Here is a 17,013-nt window from a genome sequence, read left to right on the forward strand (position 1 = left end):
AGCAGAGCCCATTCAAGATGTGGACACTGGAGAAGCATATTCATGCTGCCTTTGACAATATTTGGTTGCAGCCTCACTGATGTGAGTGTTTTGAGACAGAACATGCTAAGGAGCATACAAGCAAGCATTGAGGCACATGGAAACCATTTTCAACTCGTACTGTAACAGTGGCTGCATGGTACAGCGTGTATTAGACCACAATCTCTGTAACAATGTATGATAGATAAATGGTATCTATTGTGGAAACCATACATTTTTGAACATTAGTTCATCAGACCATTTTATTCCATGTGCTCTCATCAATCAATCTCTAGAGTTTGTACAAGGTGGAAAAAATCACCCTGTATATGTGGAGGTAACATGATATATTCCACTTTGCACAGAACCACAAATCACTTGAGAATGGTCTATACAGCTGAAACTAGTTGTGAACAAATAATATTAATACAGCAGAAGTGGAAAATGCCATCCTCTTTTAACACTTTTCATGAGTTAATATGTTTAGGAGCGTGTTGTGAATATTATAAAGCTTTTTTTTCCTGTTGCGTACATTTTCTGTACAGAATAGCAGAGATAGAGTGTATGTGAACAGATGTTTAACTATGTTAGTATCTCATTCAAACACATTTGAGGGGATAAAAAAGTTCCATATCATATATGCTATTCGTTTCAGAAACACAACTTCAAAAATCAGCTGTGGGAAAATGATAGCTCAACCTAGCACATCCCTCAACTTGACTTCATCAGTACGCCTAACCAAAAGTCCACAGTGGTCATTTAAAATGTAATTATAATCTGATTTTGAGGATAACCCATTCTTGTTGTTTTTTCCATTTTTTAAATCTACTGAGCTTTTTTACTTAGCAAAGGCCCTGACCGATCCATCCCTGATTCCAAATTTTAATGTCTGTTACATATATTCTAATCAGGTAACCAGGGATTCTCGAATCAGCATCACAGACGGTTTTTGTTATAAATTTCTAAACAGTGATTTATAAGACAATAGGGATTGCAGCAACCAGAGGGCTCCCAGAACATGCTTTGGAGAGGGGGCAGCAGAAAAGGAGAGAAGTAAAAAGACTGTGGTTGTGTGGGGGAATAGAGAACTGTGTAGCACTACAATGGGAAGAGGGCAGGGGAGCGATGGGTGTAGGACGACGACTAATGATGGCTGAAGCCATGATGACTACAGGAACATGGGAAATACAGCAAGGAGAGTTCCCACCTGCGGAATTCCAAAAAGATGGTGTGGTAGAAAGAGTCCAGATGTCACAGGCTGTGAAGCAGTCATTAAAATTAAGAATGTTGTGTTGGGCAGTGTGCTCAGCAACTGGGGGGTCCAGTTGTTTCTTGGCCACAGTTTGTCGATGGCCATTTGTGTGGACAGACAGCTTGTTGATTGTCATGTCCACATGGAACACAGCACAGTGGTTGCAGCTTAGCTTGTGGATCACATGACTGGTTTCACAGGTCGCCCTGTCTCTGATGGGATAGTTGACGGTTGCAACCGGACTGGAATAGGTGGCTGAGGGAGGATGTATGGGTCAAGTCTTGCATCTAGGTCTATTACAAGGATATGTGCCACGAGGCAAGGAGTTGCGAACAGGTGCTGTGGAGGGATGGACAACAATACTGTGTAGGTTAGGTAGGCAATGGAAATGGAATACAACTGTGGAGGGGTGGGATGGATGTGTGTAGGACATTCCTCATTTCAGGGCATGACAAGAGGTAGGTGAAACCCTGGCAAAGAATGTGGTTCAGTTTTTCCAATCATGGGTGGTACTGAGTTACGAGGGAAATGCTCCTCTGGCACATGACACTGGGCCTTTGGGAGGTGGGGAGTGACTGGAGACATAAGGCATCGGAGACCTGGAACATAGTTTGGAGGGTAATTATGGTCTGTGATGAGCAGTCCCTCTCTAAATATATCAAGAGTCTTAATGAGGACTTCACAGACTGTAATTACCCTCCCAACCTCATACAAAAACAGATCTGCCATCTCCCAAGATCCCACTGTCTAGCCCCAGAGAAACACTTTCTCATGACTCAGTACCAGCTGGGACTGGTGCAACTGAACCACATTCTCCAGAAGGATTTTGGCTATGCCTCGTCATGCCCTGAAATGAGGAATGTCCTACACACTATCCTTCTCACCCCTCCACATTGGTACTCTGCTGCCCATTGAACCTGCATAATATCCTCGCCCATCCCTACACAACCCCAGCTCCCAACCCCTTGCTTCATGGCTCATATCCCTGTAATACATCTAGATGCAAGGCCCGTCCCATACATCCTCCCACCACAACCTACTCCACTCCTGTCACATCATATATCGCATCAAAGGCAGGACTACCTGTGAAACCAGTCATGTGGGCTACAAGTTAAGCTGCAACCACTGTGCTGTGTTCTGCATGGGCACGACAATCAACAAGCTGATTGTCTACAAAGATAGATTAAGGACGACCCCATTAAGTCGACATAAGATTTTAATATACTGTCTGAGAACAAAAGTGATGCACCCAGAAAATATAATCAGATGCCAATATACACCAATCAGCCAGAACATTATGACCACCTACCTAATAATCCGTATGTCCACCTCTGGCATGGATAACAGTGGCGACACATCATGGCATGGAGGCAATGAGTCCCTGGTAGGTAGCTGGAGGGAGTCAGCACCATATCTGCACGCACAAGTGACCTAATGCCCATAAATTAGGGGGAGGGGGCAATGAGTTCTGACTCCACATTCAATCATATTCCACGCATGTTCGATTGGGTTTAGATCAGGTGAGTTGGTGGGCCAGCACATCAGTTGGAACTCACCACTGTGTTCCTTGATTCACTCCATCACAGTCCTGGCCGCGTAACATGGTGCATTATTTTGTTGAAAAATGCCCCTGCCATCAGGAAACATGATCATCTTGAATGGGTGTACGTGGTATGTAATGCAAGCAATGTACGATACTCTTTGGCCATCATGGTGCCTTGCAGGAGCTCTGCTGGATCCATGGATGCTCAAGTGAATGTTCCCCATAGTGTAATGGAGTCGCCGTGAACTTGTCTCCATCCCGCAGTACAGGTGTCAAGGAACTGTTCCCCTGGAAGACAAAGGATTCACACCCTACCGTCAGCATGATGAAGACGGTATCGGCATTCATCACAATAGGTCTGTGGTCATAATGTTCTGGATTATCAATGTAACTTCATACATGCACACACCATCAGCAGGTATAAATGATTAGAGTTGCACATAGACAAGTAGAATGGCCACCAGAGTGCATTAATGCTGTTATCAGATCTGGCAGGGTACATAAGGGACACGAACAATGTCAAATGCTGAATGACCACTGTGAAGGGCATGGAGATGCCGCATACACATTTGAGTCCGTGTTATCAGCACTCGGCAGCTTTAGACTGGGGCTTTGTCATGGGTCTCTATTTCATTGCCTGGTCAAATTGTGCAGTATAGAAATTTGTGAGGCATTTGGACATAGCAGTGGTTCAATGTGTGGCAATGTGGGAGCTGGTACACCCATTGTTATGGTTCTGTTTGATTGACCACCATAAGGTTGGTTGTTCTGGGGAAGGAGACCAGACAGCGAGGTCATCGGTCTCATCGGATTAGGGAAGGACAGGGAAGGAAGTCGGCCGTGCCCTTTGAAAGGAACCATCCCGGCATTTGCCTGGAGCGATTTAGGGAAATCACGGAAAACCTAAATCAGGATGGCCGGACGCGGGATTGAACCGTCGTCCTCCCGAATACGAGTCCAGTGTCTAACCACTGCGCCACCTCGCTCGGTCCACCATAAGGGGGGATTGCCATATTGTGCAGCATTATAAACCCTTCAAATCTCTGCCTACTATCCAACAACAAGTAACAGATCCCCTGCAACATTCTGTGTCATCCTGCACCAATAGTTGGAGAATACAAACAGGTGGACTAGAGCATTACTGCCCCCTGCATACACTGCCATTACCACCATAGCACAAACGGTTGCATTTGGAGTGGTGCCATGACCAGGAAGAATGGACAGCTCTGTGTTAAGTGATGAATCGCGGTTCTGCTGTACCTCAGATGACCATTGTCAATGAGTACTGGAGCGATCTAGGGTGAGGTCCCATTCTTCCAATGTTTTGGAGAGACTCAGTGGTGCAATTCCTCACATCATGCTGTGGGAAGTCATGGCTGGTAGTAATAGAGGGAACTATGGAAGAACCAACTGTGTGTCATGAACGTACTGCATCCTATGTTACCTATTATGGTACAAAACATCTTGTTCAAGAACCACAGAAGAAGGAACTACACCTAGAAATCAAGACCAAATGATAAATGTCAACATACTAGTATTAATTAATCCAAAAAATGTGTAAAAATAGCTTGACAAAGGCCAAATGTTATCCAGGAGCCGATATCAACTCAGATTACAACTTAGTCATCCGAGAATTGTGAGTTAATATTAAAATTATTTGGAAAGGTATCAAAAGAGAAATTATGAATTTAGAGACATTAAAGTAAGGGGGAAAGTCTAACAAAGTAGAAGAATATTTTGTAATAAAATTCAGTTATCCAGGTAACATCAATGAAAGGTAAAAAAACTTTAAAAGTATTTCAAAAGAAGCAGTGAAACAAGTGTTAGGAATAAAGATTAGAGAGAGAATAATGTAATGTTCAAAATGGATTAAATCATCAGTAAAATGAAGGAAAGGCGGAGGTAGAAAAGCATTAACATGGAAGATGGAAAATGAATCTACAAAACTAAGAAATTAGACTGGAAGAAATGTAACAACATCAAACAGTTAGAGTGACTGACAGCCGTCGTAACACAATGTATAAAGAAGTGATGGCGCTGATGTGTAAGAAGAAGGAATGGAAGCATGGAGACAGCGATTGAGGTTGGCAGGATGGTGAATGGCCAATGTGAAGTGAAAGAGGTGCAGAAGAAATACAATGAGAGGCTGAAGACAAGACAGAACAACATGAACACGAAGTAGAAAGTATAATAACGAGAGAATTGGAAGCCGCTCTTAAGAAGATGAAATATGGAAAGGGCACAGAGATTGAGAGCTGCCAACATAAACATTAAAAACTTCAGATGTAAAGAAAGAGCTGTTGGGAATATGCACAGAAATATAGTCAAAAGTAGAGTGGCATAATGACTTCTTGCAATCAATCTTAGTACCCATTGAAAAGAAAAACAACACGGTAAAATGTGAGGAACATTCGTGTGTACGTTGATACCATATGTGGTCTAGGTTTTTACCGAGTGAGATGAACAGAACAACTTGCTGCATGTCAGAACAACTACTCCTGGCAACTGCTTACTGTACTTCATTCAAATCAGGACTGAACAAGTGGTTTGTAAAACTACACTTATCTCTCCACACTTATTTGCTAAGGTACTTCAGGATAATCTGCCTTAGCAATAGTATTTAATGGATCTGACATGGAAAGTCACTGAAGATTAACTGAAGCATTTGGTACTCCTTTGCAAACTCACAACCAAACTGCCATCTTTCGACCTATTCTAGGTCCTTACAGATAAATAAAATGTTACTTTTCAACCTAACCTGGACCTTGAGATACACTACACATCAGACTGCTACCACAAACTACATTAAAAAAAAAAAAAACTAATTCAGAAATCAAAGAAATACTGACAGTGTTCTGTTTTCTTTCTGCTTGTGTACACATGAAGTCACATTCCACATCATCATTATGTTATAGAATGATCGCAACATTCTGTATTGGTAGGTGGTTCAAATGATCCATCACTGGGAGGGCAGAATGCAAAAAGTCACAACTTCAGATAGCAAATACAAGCCTTTTAAACTTCATCATCAATTCAGAATGAAGGTTTCTCCTAGGCACTTAAGTTTCATGCAATGTATCACAATAATCATATTAACTTCAGTGCCAGAAAACATTGTGCAACCGCCCCCAAGGAAATCCCTTCCATTCCCTTACCTGCCAAATGGAGCTGTTCTATGAGTTACATGTTAATGGTGAAATAATAATAGAAGCATTTACATCTGAAATGTGAATGGAACACAAACCAAACCCACATCTCCGCATGAACCATCCTGATACTATATGGCGATGGACTGATTGTTTAGTACAGCGGTATATACCAATCCAAGTGGTCATTTGAATATTTAAAGATACAGAAACAAAATTATCCAAGCTTCTGTTTTCTAGTTGACAAAACAATTGGTGATTGATTCTTTTTATAAGTAAGGCCTAAAACACAACTAGTCTTGGTTAGCTGGGGATTATACTTTTGATTTAAGTACACATAGGAATGTATTGCAGTACATGTCAGTCATTGATATTCATAAATTTTCTCTTCTCTAACATATTAGTACAACCAAAACTCAATGAAAAATGAACACTGATAATCCCTGAAATATCAGCCTATCTGTTCCCCCTCTGCTATGATGTTGGCAATATTTCATCCAACAAGTCTTATTAGCCTTTTAAATATATTAGTTAATGTGTGATTTCACAATACTGTCGTCAAGCTTAAGGAAACGTCAGTGCAGGAAATTTCACAGTATTTTTCAATGTCTAATGCAATAAAATTTGTTTCAAGAACATTTGATCTAAGTACATTACCGAAACAAACCTACAGGAAATCAATCATAACAATTTATGTGCAACAGAACATACATATTTTTGTTACTGTGTGATATTGTCGCCGAATAACTCCCCCCACCCCTCCTCTTTTTTTTTTAAATATTGATTGTGGTGATAGCCCGATCTGTTGCGTAACCCAAAGTAAATACAAACTGTGATAGGTTTGGTCTGTAGCGTAGCCTAGCGTTTACGTCCTCGCCATAATGAACATACTTTTTGAAGTTAAAACTTAAACCGCACGGTAAATTCAATGGAAAAGTCTCCGACGAATACTTAGACGCATATTATGTACAGATGACGAAAATAAAAACTACAAAAGTACATGAGTGGCATTATGTAGCTTTTACTCAACATATGCCTGGAACTGAATTTTTTGAAGTACATTAAATCTTATATACATAGCAATAATCCTTAATGCCAACAACACCTGTAATGCCAACAAGTAAAAGACCGGTTTTACTCCTTGACTCTTCCATTTCTCCACACGCTCATCAAAACATCTACATACAGTGTTAGGATGCGAATTAACTCTAACAATAATCTGTTTAATAGGCTCCTGTAACTGCTGCATTGTTGTAAATCTTTTGTTCACACTTGATAGAGTTTTTAAAGATTACTGTATCAGGTTCAATTTCATAAAAAGTACAAAAGAAATTTTTAGTCTTTGCAGCTTCCCAACCAGGAAATGTATTCGAGTCTTTCGAGATGCTTGCGCCCTTGCGCTAATCGAAATCGATTCGGACATTGTCAGTCGATAAAGTGTAAACTCCGTTTGGAAACATGATAAAAATTATCAACGAAAAATGACAGTTACGTATTCCGTCATCGTTTCAGTTCTCCACAATTTTCATACAATCGCGGCTAGGATGAATGAGTATCTCAAAAGAGTAACTGAGAGTTACCTTGCCCTCGTTTCAAAATTTTCCACTCAGAAAACTACTTTTCCGAAAACTTTTTTTTATAAGAACACCACAGCAAGGAAAGTTCGAGGCTATCGACAGCGCAATGCTTTTTATAATGAACGATTCAATTTCAGGTTCTGCTAAGCCTAAAAAGATCTACGTGCTGTCATATCTAAATTACTAACCGGTGCACAATACCAGTTACTCTATGATTCATTGTGGAAGGGGGGAAGCGGCTAGTCAAATATTTAACAAGGAAATTCACCAAACAGCCGAAGAACTTGAGAAGTAATTTTATTTTCACACCAGTATCGGCAATTCAATATGCCATCTTCAGGCCGCAGGTGCACCTCATGTATAGACATTCAAATGTCTCAATATTGGCAAACTGAATGTCTGTACATGAGGTACATATTGAGACTGAAGAAAGCATATTGAATTTCCGAAATTGGTTGTGAACATAAAATAACTTCTCAAATTGTTTGGTGATTTTCGTTGTTAAATACCGGTTACTGGTTGCCTATGTAAAGACTTTAGGGACACGAAAAATTTGATCTTCAGTATGGTGTATTATTCTGCCGAATTATAAAAATTAAAATATGACCATAATCTATTCATTAAGACGTACAATAATTTACGTTACAGTTTAACACAAGAAGTTAAGTACTAAAGTTAGAAAGTGTGTATTTGTCTTGAGGCGGCATAGCTCAAGCGTGCAAATTAACAAGGGTATTTGAGATCGAGAGTGCTTAGTGGCTACCAACAAACTTCGCACGAAATTTCAAACCTTTTCGAAAATTTTAATCCCTGGTACTCCTCGCAAAACAATGAAAAAAGAAGGTTAATCACTTACTATATTTCCTTTGTTTGTGGTACACTTTAGCATTATGAATGACGTTTTAATTTATTGCTTCTTTACTAATAACTCTATTCGTAACATATTTTTCAGGCAGTATCCACATGCACCACTGAATGTATTAGAAAAATCATATGTATCATTGCATAACACACACCAGTAGTTCAGCATATATGATGTCTTCTACATTGGGCTTAGATTCAATAAATAATGGGATGGGTGTGGGGCGTTAGTTTTGGAAGCTAGAGTACAAAAGTAGACTATGTAATTAGACTCGTTCTCCTAGGTTAATTGTCTAGTTCTAATTTACATATAAATAGGATTTATTACATTTTTTTTATTTACTTGACAGACTGAAATGAGACATGACGGAACGTCAAAACATTCCACATTGCATTTCAAATGACAGCATTCACACAGGCCATCAACAGAACAGAACAGGATGGGACAGAATGGGATGAGATGCCAAGGACAATGTTTCACATCGAGAAAATTATGATGGTGGTGAACAAAATGATGTCATCATGTGTTAACATCAAAAGTAACCCTTTTCGCCATGCACAAACATCTTGTAGAGTGAATTGTGTACTTCTGCCTCTTCATAGTATTTACTTCAATATTTTGCTTTGTTTTAATAAGAAACAACATATGTTTAGTGACACTTGGCCATTGTTTCCATTGAGAGCTCTTTCACAAAAGAAGCAAGATACCTGAAAAGAAAATCAATCTGGGTTTTTAAAGTAATATAGTCCACAGCCATGGAGTACGAAAATCGCCAAATATGAAAATTAATAATTTATATTTTATAATAACAGGGACACTCAATGCCATATTGGCCTTACAGCTTACCTTGGATCATAGATTGAAGAAATGGAAACCTATATTTATACCATTTGTAGATTTAGAAAAAGTTTTTGACAATGTTGAGTGGAATATACCCTTTGATGTTCAGAAAGATAAGATGTAGCGAAAATTTATCTACAAGTTCTGCAGAAACCAGATTGCAGATACAAGAGTCAAAGGGCAGAAAAGGGATGCAATAGTTGACAAGGGGGTGAGACAGGTTTTAGTCTATCCCCAGTGTTACTCAATCTGTGCTTCGATCAAGCAGTAAAGTAAAACAGGAGAGGTTCATGCAGGCAATCAAACACAAGGGAGAAATAATTCTCAGTTTTCTGATGACAGTGTATTTCTTTCAAAGATGGTGAAGGGCTAGGAAGAACAGTTTTATGGAAGGGAAAGTTTCTGAAAGATAGTTTATAGGTTTGAATATATAAAAAAAAAGTAAACGAACATAATGAAATGCAGCCAAATTAAATCATCTGTTGCTGATAGAGTTAGATTAGCAAATGAGAGACTGTAAGTAGTACATCGGGTTTGCTACTTTGACAGAAAAATTACTGACAATGGCTGAAGTAAAGAGGATGCTAGTTGCAGACTGGCAATAGAAGGAACAGCTATTCTAAAAATGAGAGTTTTTTTATCTTCAAATGGAAATTTAACTTTTAGAATGTCTCTTCTGATCATATGTGTATGGAGTGTAGTACAGTATGCAAGTGGAATAAATAACTGCATGTTGAATCCAAAGATCTGCTACAAGTTTCAGAGAATAAAATAGTTTCTGGAGCAAATGAATTTAAATTACTACCAAAATTACGCACTCCAATTCAGAATATACTGTAATACTGAAATTTAAAACAACATTGAGAACTTAGTTTAAAAAGGTTAATATGAATATAAACTTTAATCAGTCAAATTGCTTGTAGAACTACATGTGTATCAGTACACAAATGTAGGCAAAAACAACAAATGATTTTGAGATACATATGTACACTCTGATGAACAATTCAGTGTCTGTGGAAAACTAAGAAATAAAGTGTATTTAGATATGACTTCAGAAAAAATAAATTAATAACTAAAATAATTATTTAAAGCAGATCAATCTTTAATGAAAAATTACCGACAATATTTGTGAAAAATGAGATAATTTTATTCAGTAAACTGATGTATGCGGCTATAAGTCTTTTTGATTTATCAAAAGAACTGATGTATGAATGTCATTACAATATTTATTAGTCTTAAAATATGGAAAAATAGCAGAATTTTGCTTTCGAGGTATAGATTCATTCATTTGACCCAAAAAACTGAAGAGCCTTATGAAGATATTAGATATATGGTTCAGCTGTTGGATACTAGCGATTATCCAAATGGGTATAAGATTCGAAAAGTGAATAATAAAGCTGTAGGAAAGATGAAGACTGAATGTAATGGAAAATTATGAGTGAATTTATAAAACTAGTCTAAAGGAGAATAAGTGGAAAAGAGACTCATAAAAGACAAAGGTCTGAAGAAATGATTTATAAACCATAGAACATTATTGGATGATTATAAGCACTGCTCATTCAACAATAAAGAGTGATGCAGGACAATGATCCTAATAAGTGCTAAACATCGATTATTTATTTACTTATTTATTTATTTATGCATTTATTTTACCTAGCAAGATTAGAGCCTTCAGGCCCTCTCTTACACCTAACCAGGCATACTCAGATTCAACAAATTTCAGTTTCTACAGAACATTAAGGACATATAACATGTTATACAGTATTAATGTTAAAGAAAAAAATAGAGATTATAAAAGTAGTACAATGATAATTATTACAATCAAAAAATAATTATAACAATCAATAATAATAATAATAATAGTAATGACTATGTATATGAAAGTAAACATATTTTTCTTTTATGAATGTCAGTCCTATTGCTAGTTGGGAATTTTCTCGTTATATTCTTGCAGCTTGTGAGTTATTCTCATCAAGCAGAGAAATAAGACGATAGAATGGGGTGAAAGAGATATAGAAGAGGCTGATAGTTTAGAGGAAGAGAAATAGAATGGTAAAATTCGAAGCTATGATGGGGAGGAGAAAGAAAAAGATGAGAGGGGCACAACAATGGTGGCTATACCGTCCCTAATATGTAAGTCTTGAGTTCCCTCTTGAATGTTGAGTGGTTCTGGATAAGACGCAGATCACAGGGGAGCGCGTTCCATTGTCATATGGCTGAGATGGAGAATGACACGGAGAAAGATTTTGTGTTATGTAAAGGTACAGCCAAGATGCTAGACGTATCCGATCTGGTATTGCGGTTGTGGAATGATGATAGGTGTTTAAGGTGAGAAGATAAGTATTGGGGGCACCAGTGGCTAAGAAATCGATGAAGTAAGCGCATCGTGTGGAGGTCGCGTGCCTTATGTGGGCATATCCAACCTAGCTGAGAGTATGAAGGACTGATATGATCATACAACCGTATATTGCATACGTATCTAACGCAAGCATTCTCACTAGCTCGAGGCATCTCGAATTTTCACTATTTGTGCCGTGTTGAACTACATCACAGTAGTAAAGATTAGGCAATACTAGTGTTTGGGCTAATTTTTGTTTAACATGGGTTGGAAATATTTTTCTAAATTTTTGAATTGCATGTAGGGAGGAGAGCGATTTCCGGCAAGTTGTGACTGTTTGTTCTTCCCAGTTTAGGTGTTCATTCAAGATTATTCCAAGGTCTTTTACTGTTTTTTGGTATGGTAGTTGGGTACCATTGAGGAGTATTTGAGGGACTGTTTCGCGAAAGTACCGACTGATTAACTTTGGATGAGATATAAGTATGACCTGGGATTTCTTGGGGTTTAGTTTCAGACCTAGGTTCTGTCCCCATCGAGAAACAGAGCAAAGATCAGCGTTCATACTCGCTACTGCGTCAGCAATGTTCTTGGGGCTTGCACTTATGTACAGTTGGATGTCGTCGGCATATAGATGGTAGTTGCAGGAGTGAATCACTGAAGAAATATCATTAATGTACAGTGAGAAGAGTAATGGACCAAGGACGGAGCCTTGGGGAACTCCAGAGCGCACGTTTTTCCATGATGACTTTTCCGAACCACAAATGACTTGTTGACTTCTGTTTTTGAGGTAGCTGTCGAACCAGTGTATTGCACTGTTTGAGAAATTCAGCTGCTTCATTTTAATTAGTAATTTATCAAAGTCAACTGTATCAAAAGCCTTGCTAAAGTCAAGCAATGTTCGGATGGTAGCTTCACGTCTGTCCATAGCATGTTTAATGTCATCAGTTACTTTGATTAATGCAGTTGCTGTACTATGGTGCTTTCGAAAGCCTGACTGATATTTGTCGTGGATGTTATGAGTTTTGAGGTAATCTATCAGCTGTTCATGGACGATGTATTCTAGGCCTTTAGATATTGCAGGTAGTATGCTGATCGGCCTGTAGTCACCTGGCGACTTAGGGTTGTCAGTCTTGGGTATAGGCTGAATTAAACTTTGCTTCCACTCAGTAGGATATGTACTACTGACAAGAGACAGGTTGAAGATGTCTGTGATAACTGGAGTAATAGTGTCTACGACGTTCTTAATCATGCCAATGCTCACTCCATCATTTCCTACTGCCTCGGAAGAGATTCTCATAATTGCGTTGTGTACTGTGCCGGTAGTGACATGTTTTAGGAAAAACTTGTCTCTCGAGAGATTGATATCTTGGGGTTGGTAATTTGTCGCTGTGTGGCAGTTTACAGCTGTTGAGAAGAAATCGTTTAATTCTTCTGCAGACGCTTGATAAACAGCGTCAGATCTTCGCTTCCCTATACTGAAACTGCGCAGCTTTTTCCACAGTGCAGCAGGTTTTGATATGCCGCATACGACAGAGCGGGTATGTCTGATTTTGGCATTCCTCACGCTTTGCTTGGTTCTATTTCGGAGTTTCCTGTAAGCTTTGTATGCCTCGGGAGTTGGGTTACGCTTGAAGGCCCTATGTGCAGCATCACGTTTATTCATTAACTGGCGTAATGCAGTGGTGAGCCACGGAGCGGGAGCTCTCTTTACCTTGACAGTGCATTGAGGAGCATGTTTATCATACAGTGCAATAATTTTGCGACATAATTCCCGAATTTTTCCGTCTCAAGTCGGTTCATTGCTTATATCATGCCAAGGGATGTCTGAGCAATCCTTTTGAAGAGCGTCATGGTTAACATTTTTTAGGTTTCTGTAGGTTACCAGGTGAGATTTTTATTTGGCTGTAGAAGTGATAATAATCCTCTAAATCCATGATGTTGTTGTTGTTGTTGTTGTGGTCTTCAGTCCTGAGACTGGCTTGATGCAGCTCTCCATGCTACCCTATCCTGTGCAAGCTTCTTCATCTCCCAGTACCTACTGCAACCTACATTCTTCTGAATCTGCTTAGTGTATTCATCTCTTGGTCTCCCTCTACGATTTTTACCATCCACGCTGCCCTCCAATGCTAAATTTGTGATCCCTCGATGCCTCAGAACATGTCCTCCCAACCGATCCCTTCTTCCAGTCAAGTTGTGCCACAAACTTCTCTTCTCCCCAATCCTATTCAATACCTCCTCATTAGTTACGTGATCTACCCACCTTATCTTCAGCATTCTTCTGTAGCACCACATTTCGAAAGCTTCTATTCTCTTCTTGTCCAAACTAGTTATCGTCCATGTCTCACTTCCATACATGGCTACACTCCATACAAATACTTTCAGAAACGACTTCCTGACACCTAAATCTATATTCGATGTTAACAAATTTCTCTTCTTGAGAAACGCTTTCCTTGCCATTGCCAGTATACATTTTATATCCTCTCTACTTCGACCATCATCGGTTATTTTACTCCCTAAATAGCAAAACTCCTTTACTACTTTAAGTGTCTCATTTCCTAATCTAATTCCCTCAACATCACCAGAATTAATTTGACTACATTCCATTATCCTCGTTTTGCTTTTGTTGATGTTCATCTTATATCCTCCTTTCAAGACACTGTCCATTCCGTTCAACTGCTCTTCCAAGTACTTTGCTGTCTCTGACAGAATTACAATGTCATCGGCGAACCTCAAAGTTTTTACTTCTTCTCCATGAATTTTAATACCTACTCCGAATTTTTCTTTTGTTTCCTTTACTGCTTGCTCAATATACAGATTGAATAACATCGGGGAGAGGCTACAACCCTGTCTCACTCCTTTCCCAACCACTGCTTCCCTTTCATGCCCCTCGACTCTTATAACTGCCATCTGGTTTCTGTACAAATTGTAAATAGCCTTTCGCTCCCTGTATTTTACCCCTGCCACCTTCAGAATTTGAAAGAGAGTATTCCAGTCAACATTGTCAAAAACTTTCTCTAAGTCTACAAATGCTAGAAACGTAGGTTTGCCTTTTCTTAATCTTTCTTTCAAGATAAGTCGTAAGGTCAGTATTGCCTCACGTGTTCCAACATTTCTACGGAATCCAAACTGATCTTCCCCGAGGTCGGCTTCTACCAGTTTTTCCATTCGTCTGTAAAGAATTCGCGTTAGTATTTTGCAGCTGTGACTTATTAAACTGATTGTTCGGTAATTTTCACATCTGTCAACACCTGCTTTCTTTGGGATTGGAATTATTATAATCTTCTTGAAGTCTGAAGGTATTTCGCCTGTCTCATACATCGTGCTCACCAGATGGTAGAGTTTTGTCATGACTGGCTCTCCCGAGGCCATCAGTAGTTCTAATGGAATGTTGTCTACTCCCGGGGCCTTGTTTTGACTCAGCTCTTTCAGTGCTCTGTCAAACTCTTCACGCAGTATCTTATCTCCCATTTCATCTTCATCTACATCCTCTTCCATTTCCATAATATTGTCCTCAAGTACATCGCCCTTGTATAAACCCTCTATATACTCCTTCCACCTTTCTGCTTTCCCTTCTTTGCTTAGAACTGGGTTGCCATCTGAGCTCTTGATATTCATACAAGTGGTTCTCTTCTCTCCAAAGGTCTCTTTAATTTTCCTGTAGGCAGTATCTATCTTACCCCTAGTGAGACAAGCCTCTACATCCTTACATTTGTCCTCTAGCCATCCCTGCTTAGCCATTTTGCACTTCCTGTCGATTTCATTTTTGAGACGTTTGTATTCCTTTTCGCCTGCTTCATTTACTGCATTTTTATATTTCCTCCTTTCATCAATTAAATTCAATATTTCTTCTGTTACCCAAGGATTTCTATTAGCCCGCGTCTTTTTACCTACTTGATCGTCTGCTGCCTTCACCACTTCATCCCTCAGAGCTACCCATTCTTCTTCTACTGTATTTCTTTCCCCCATTCCTGTCAATTGTTCCCTAGTGCTCTCCCTGAAACTCTCTACAACCTCTGGTTCTTTCAGTTTATCCAGGTCCCATCTCCTTAAATTCCCACCTTTTTGCAGTTTCTTCAGTTTCAATCTGAAGTTCATAACCAATAGATTGTGGTCAGAATCTACATCTGCCCCAGGAAATGTCTTACAATTTAAAACCTGGTTCCTAAATCTCTGTCTTACCATTATATAATCTATCTGAAACCTGTCAGTATCTCCAGGCTTCTTCCATGTATACAGCCTCCTTTCATGATTCTTGAACCAAGTGTTAGCTATGATTAAGTTATGCTCTGTGCAAAATTCTACAAGGCGGCTTCCTCTTTCATTCCTTCCCCCCAATCCATATTCACCTACTATGTTTCCTTCTCTCCCTTTTCCTACTGACGAATTCCAGTCACCCATGACTATTAAATTTTCGTCTCCCTTCACTACCTGAATAATTTCTTTTATCTCGTCATACATTTCATCTATTTCTTCATCATCTGCAGAGCTAGTTGGCATATAAACTTGTACTACTGTAGTAGGCATGGGCTTTGTGTCTATCTTGGCCACAATAATGCGTTCACTATGCTGTTTGTAGTAGCTTACCCGCACTCCTATTTTTTTATTCGTTATTAAACCTACTCCTGCATTACCCCTATTTGATTTTGTATTTATAACCCTGTAATCACCTGACCAAAAGTCTTGTTCCTCCTGCCACCGAACTTCACTAATTCCCACTATATCTAACTTTAACCTATCCATCTCCCTTTTTAAATTTTCTAACCTACCTGCTCGATTAAGGGATCTGACATTCCACGCTCCGATCCGTAGAACGCCAGTTTTCTTTCTCCTGATAACGACGTCCTCTTGAGTAGTCCCCGCCCGGAGATCCGTATGGGGGACTATTTTAACTCCGGAATATTTTACCCAAGAGGACGCCATCATCATTTAATCATACAGTAGAGCTGCATGTCCTCGGGAAAAATTACGGCTGTAGTTTCCCCTTGCTTTCAGCCGTTCACAGTACCAGCACAGCAAGGCCGTTTTGGTTAATGTTACAAGGCCAGATCAGTCAATCATCCAGACTGTTGCCCCTGCAACTACTGAAAAGGCTGCTGCCCCTCTTCAGGAACCACATGTTTGTCTGGCCTCTCAACAGATACCCCTCCGTTGTGGTTGCACCTACGGTACGGCCATCTGTATCGCTGAGGCACGCAAGCCTCCCCACCAACAGCAAGGTCCATGGTTCATAATAAAATAATATATTACATTAGAAAACTAAAGAGCTAAATTTCCAGATGGTTATTTTTATATACCTAAGGAATTCAAATTTCATATGTTCATTTTTATCATTACAAAATAAATTTGATAGGTGATGATCTACTGCAGAATAAATATCCCTTCCATGAAAATCATATCATAACTGACACTTTGATACTATCTTATAATAACTGCATTA

At 39.3% G+C, this 17,013-nt stretch overlaps 1 protein-coding gene across 2 annotated transcripts in view; it reads right to left on the reverse strand.

The window, feature by feature from the left end:
* Positions 1-7,325, reverse strand: part of LOC126177128 (ATP synthase subunit C lysine N-methyltransferase) — an 81,122-nt gene extending 73,797 nt beyond the window's left edge. The window contains exon 1 of one of the 2 annotated variants that reach the window (XM_049924397.1): positions 7,065-7,325. In XM_049924397.1, the coding sequence (XP_049780354.1) occupies positions 7,065-7,208 (144 nt within the window). In that variant the 5' untranslated portion in view covers positions 7,209-7,325. The remainder of the gene's footprint in view (positions 1-7,064) is intronic. The other variant, XM_049924396.1, reaches the window with a different exon arrangement.
* Positions 7,326-17,013: the final 9,688 nt, after the last annotated feature.

The sequence above is a fragment of the Schistocerca cancellata genome, chromosome 3 (genome assembly GCF_023864275.1).
Source record: "Schistocerca cancellata isolate TAMUIC-IGC-003103 chromosome 3, iqSchCanc2.1, whole genome shotgun sequence".
Classification (NCBI taxonomy): Eukaryota; Metazoa; Arthropoda; class Insecta; order Orthoptera; family Acrididae; genus Schistocerca; species Schistocerca cancellata.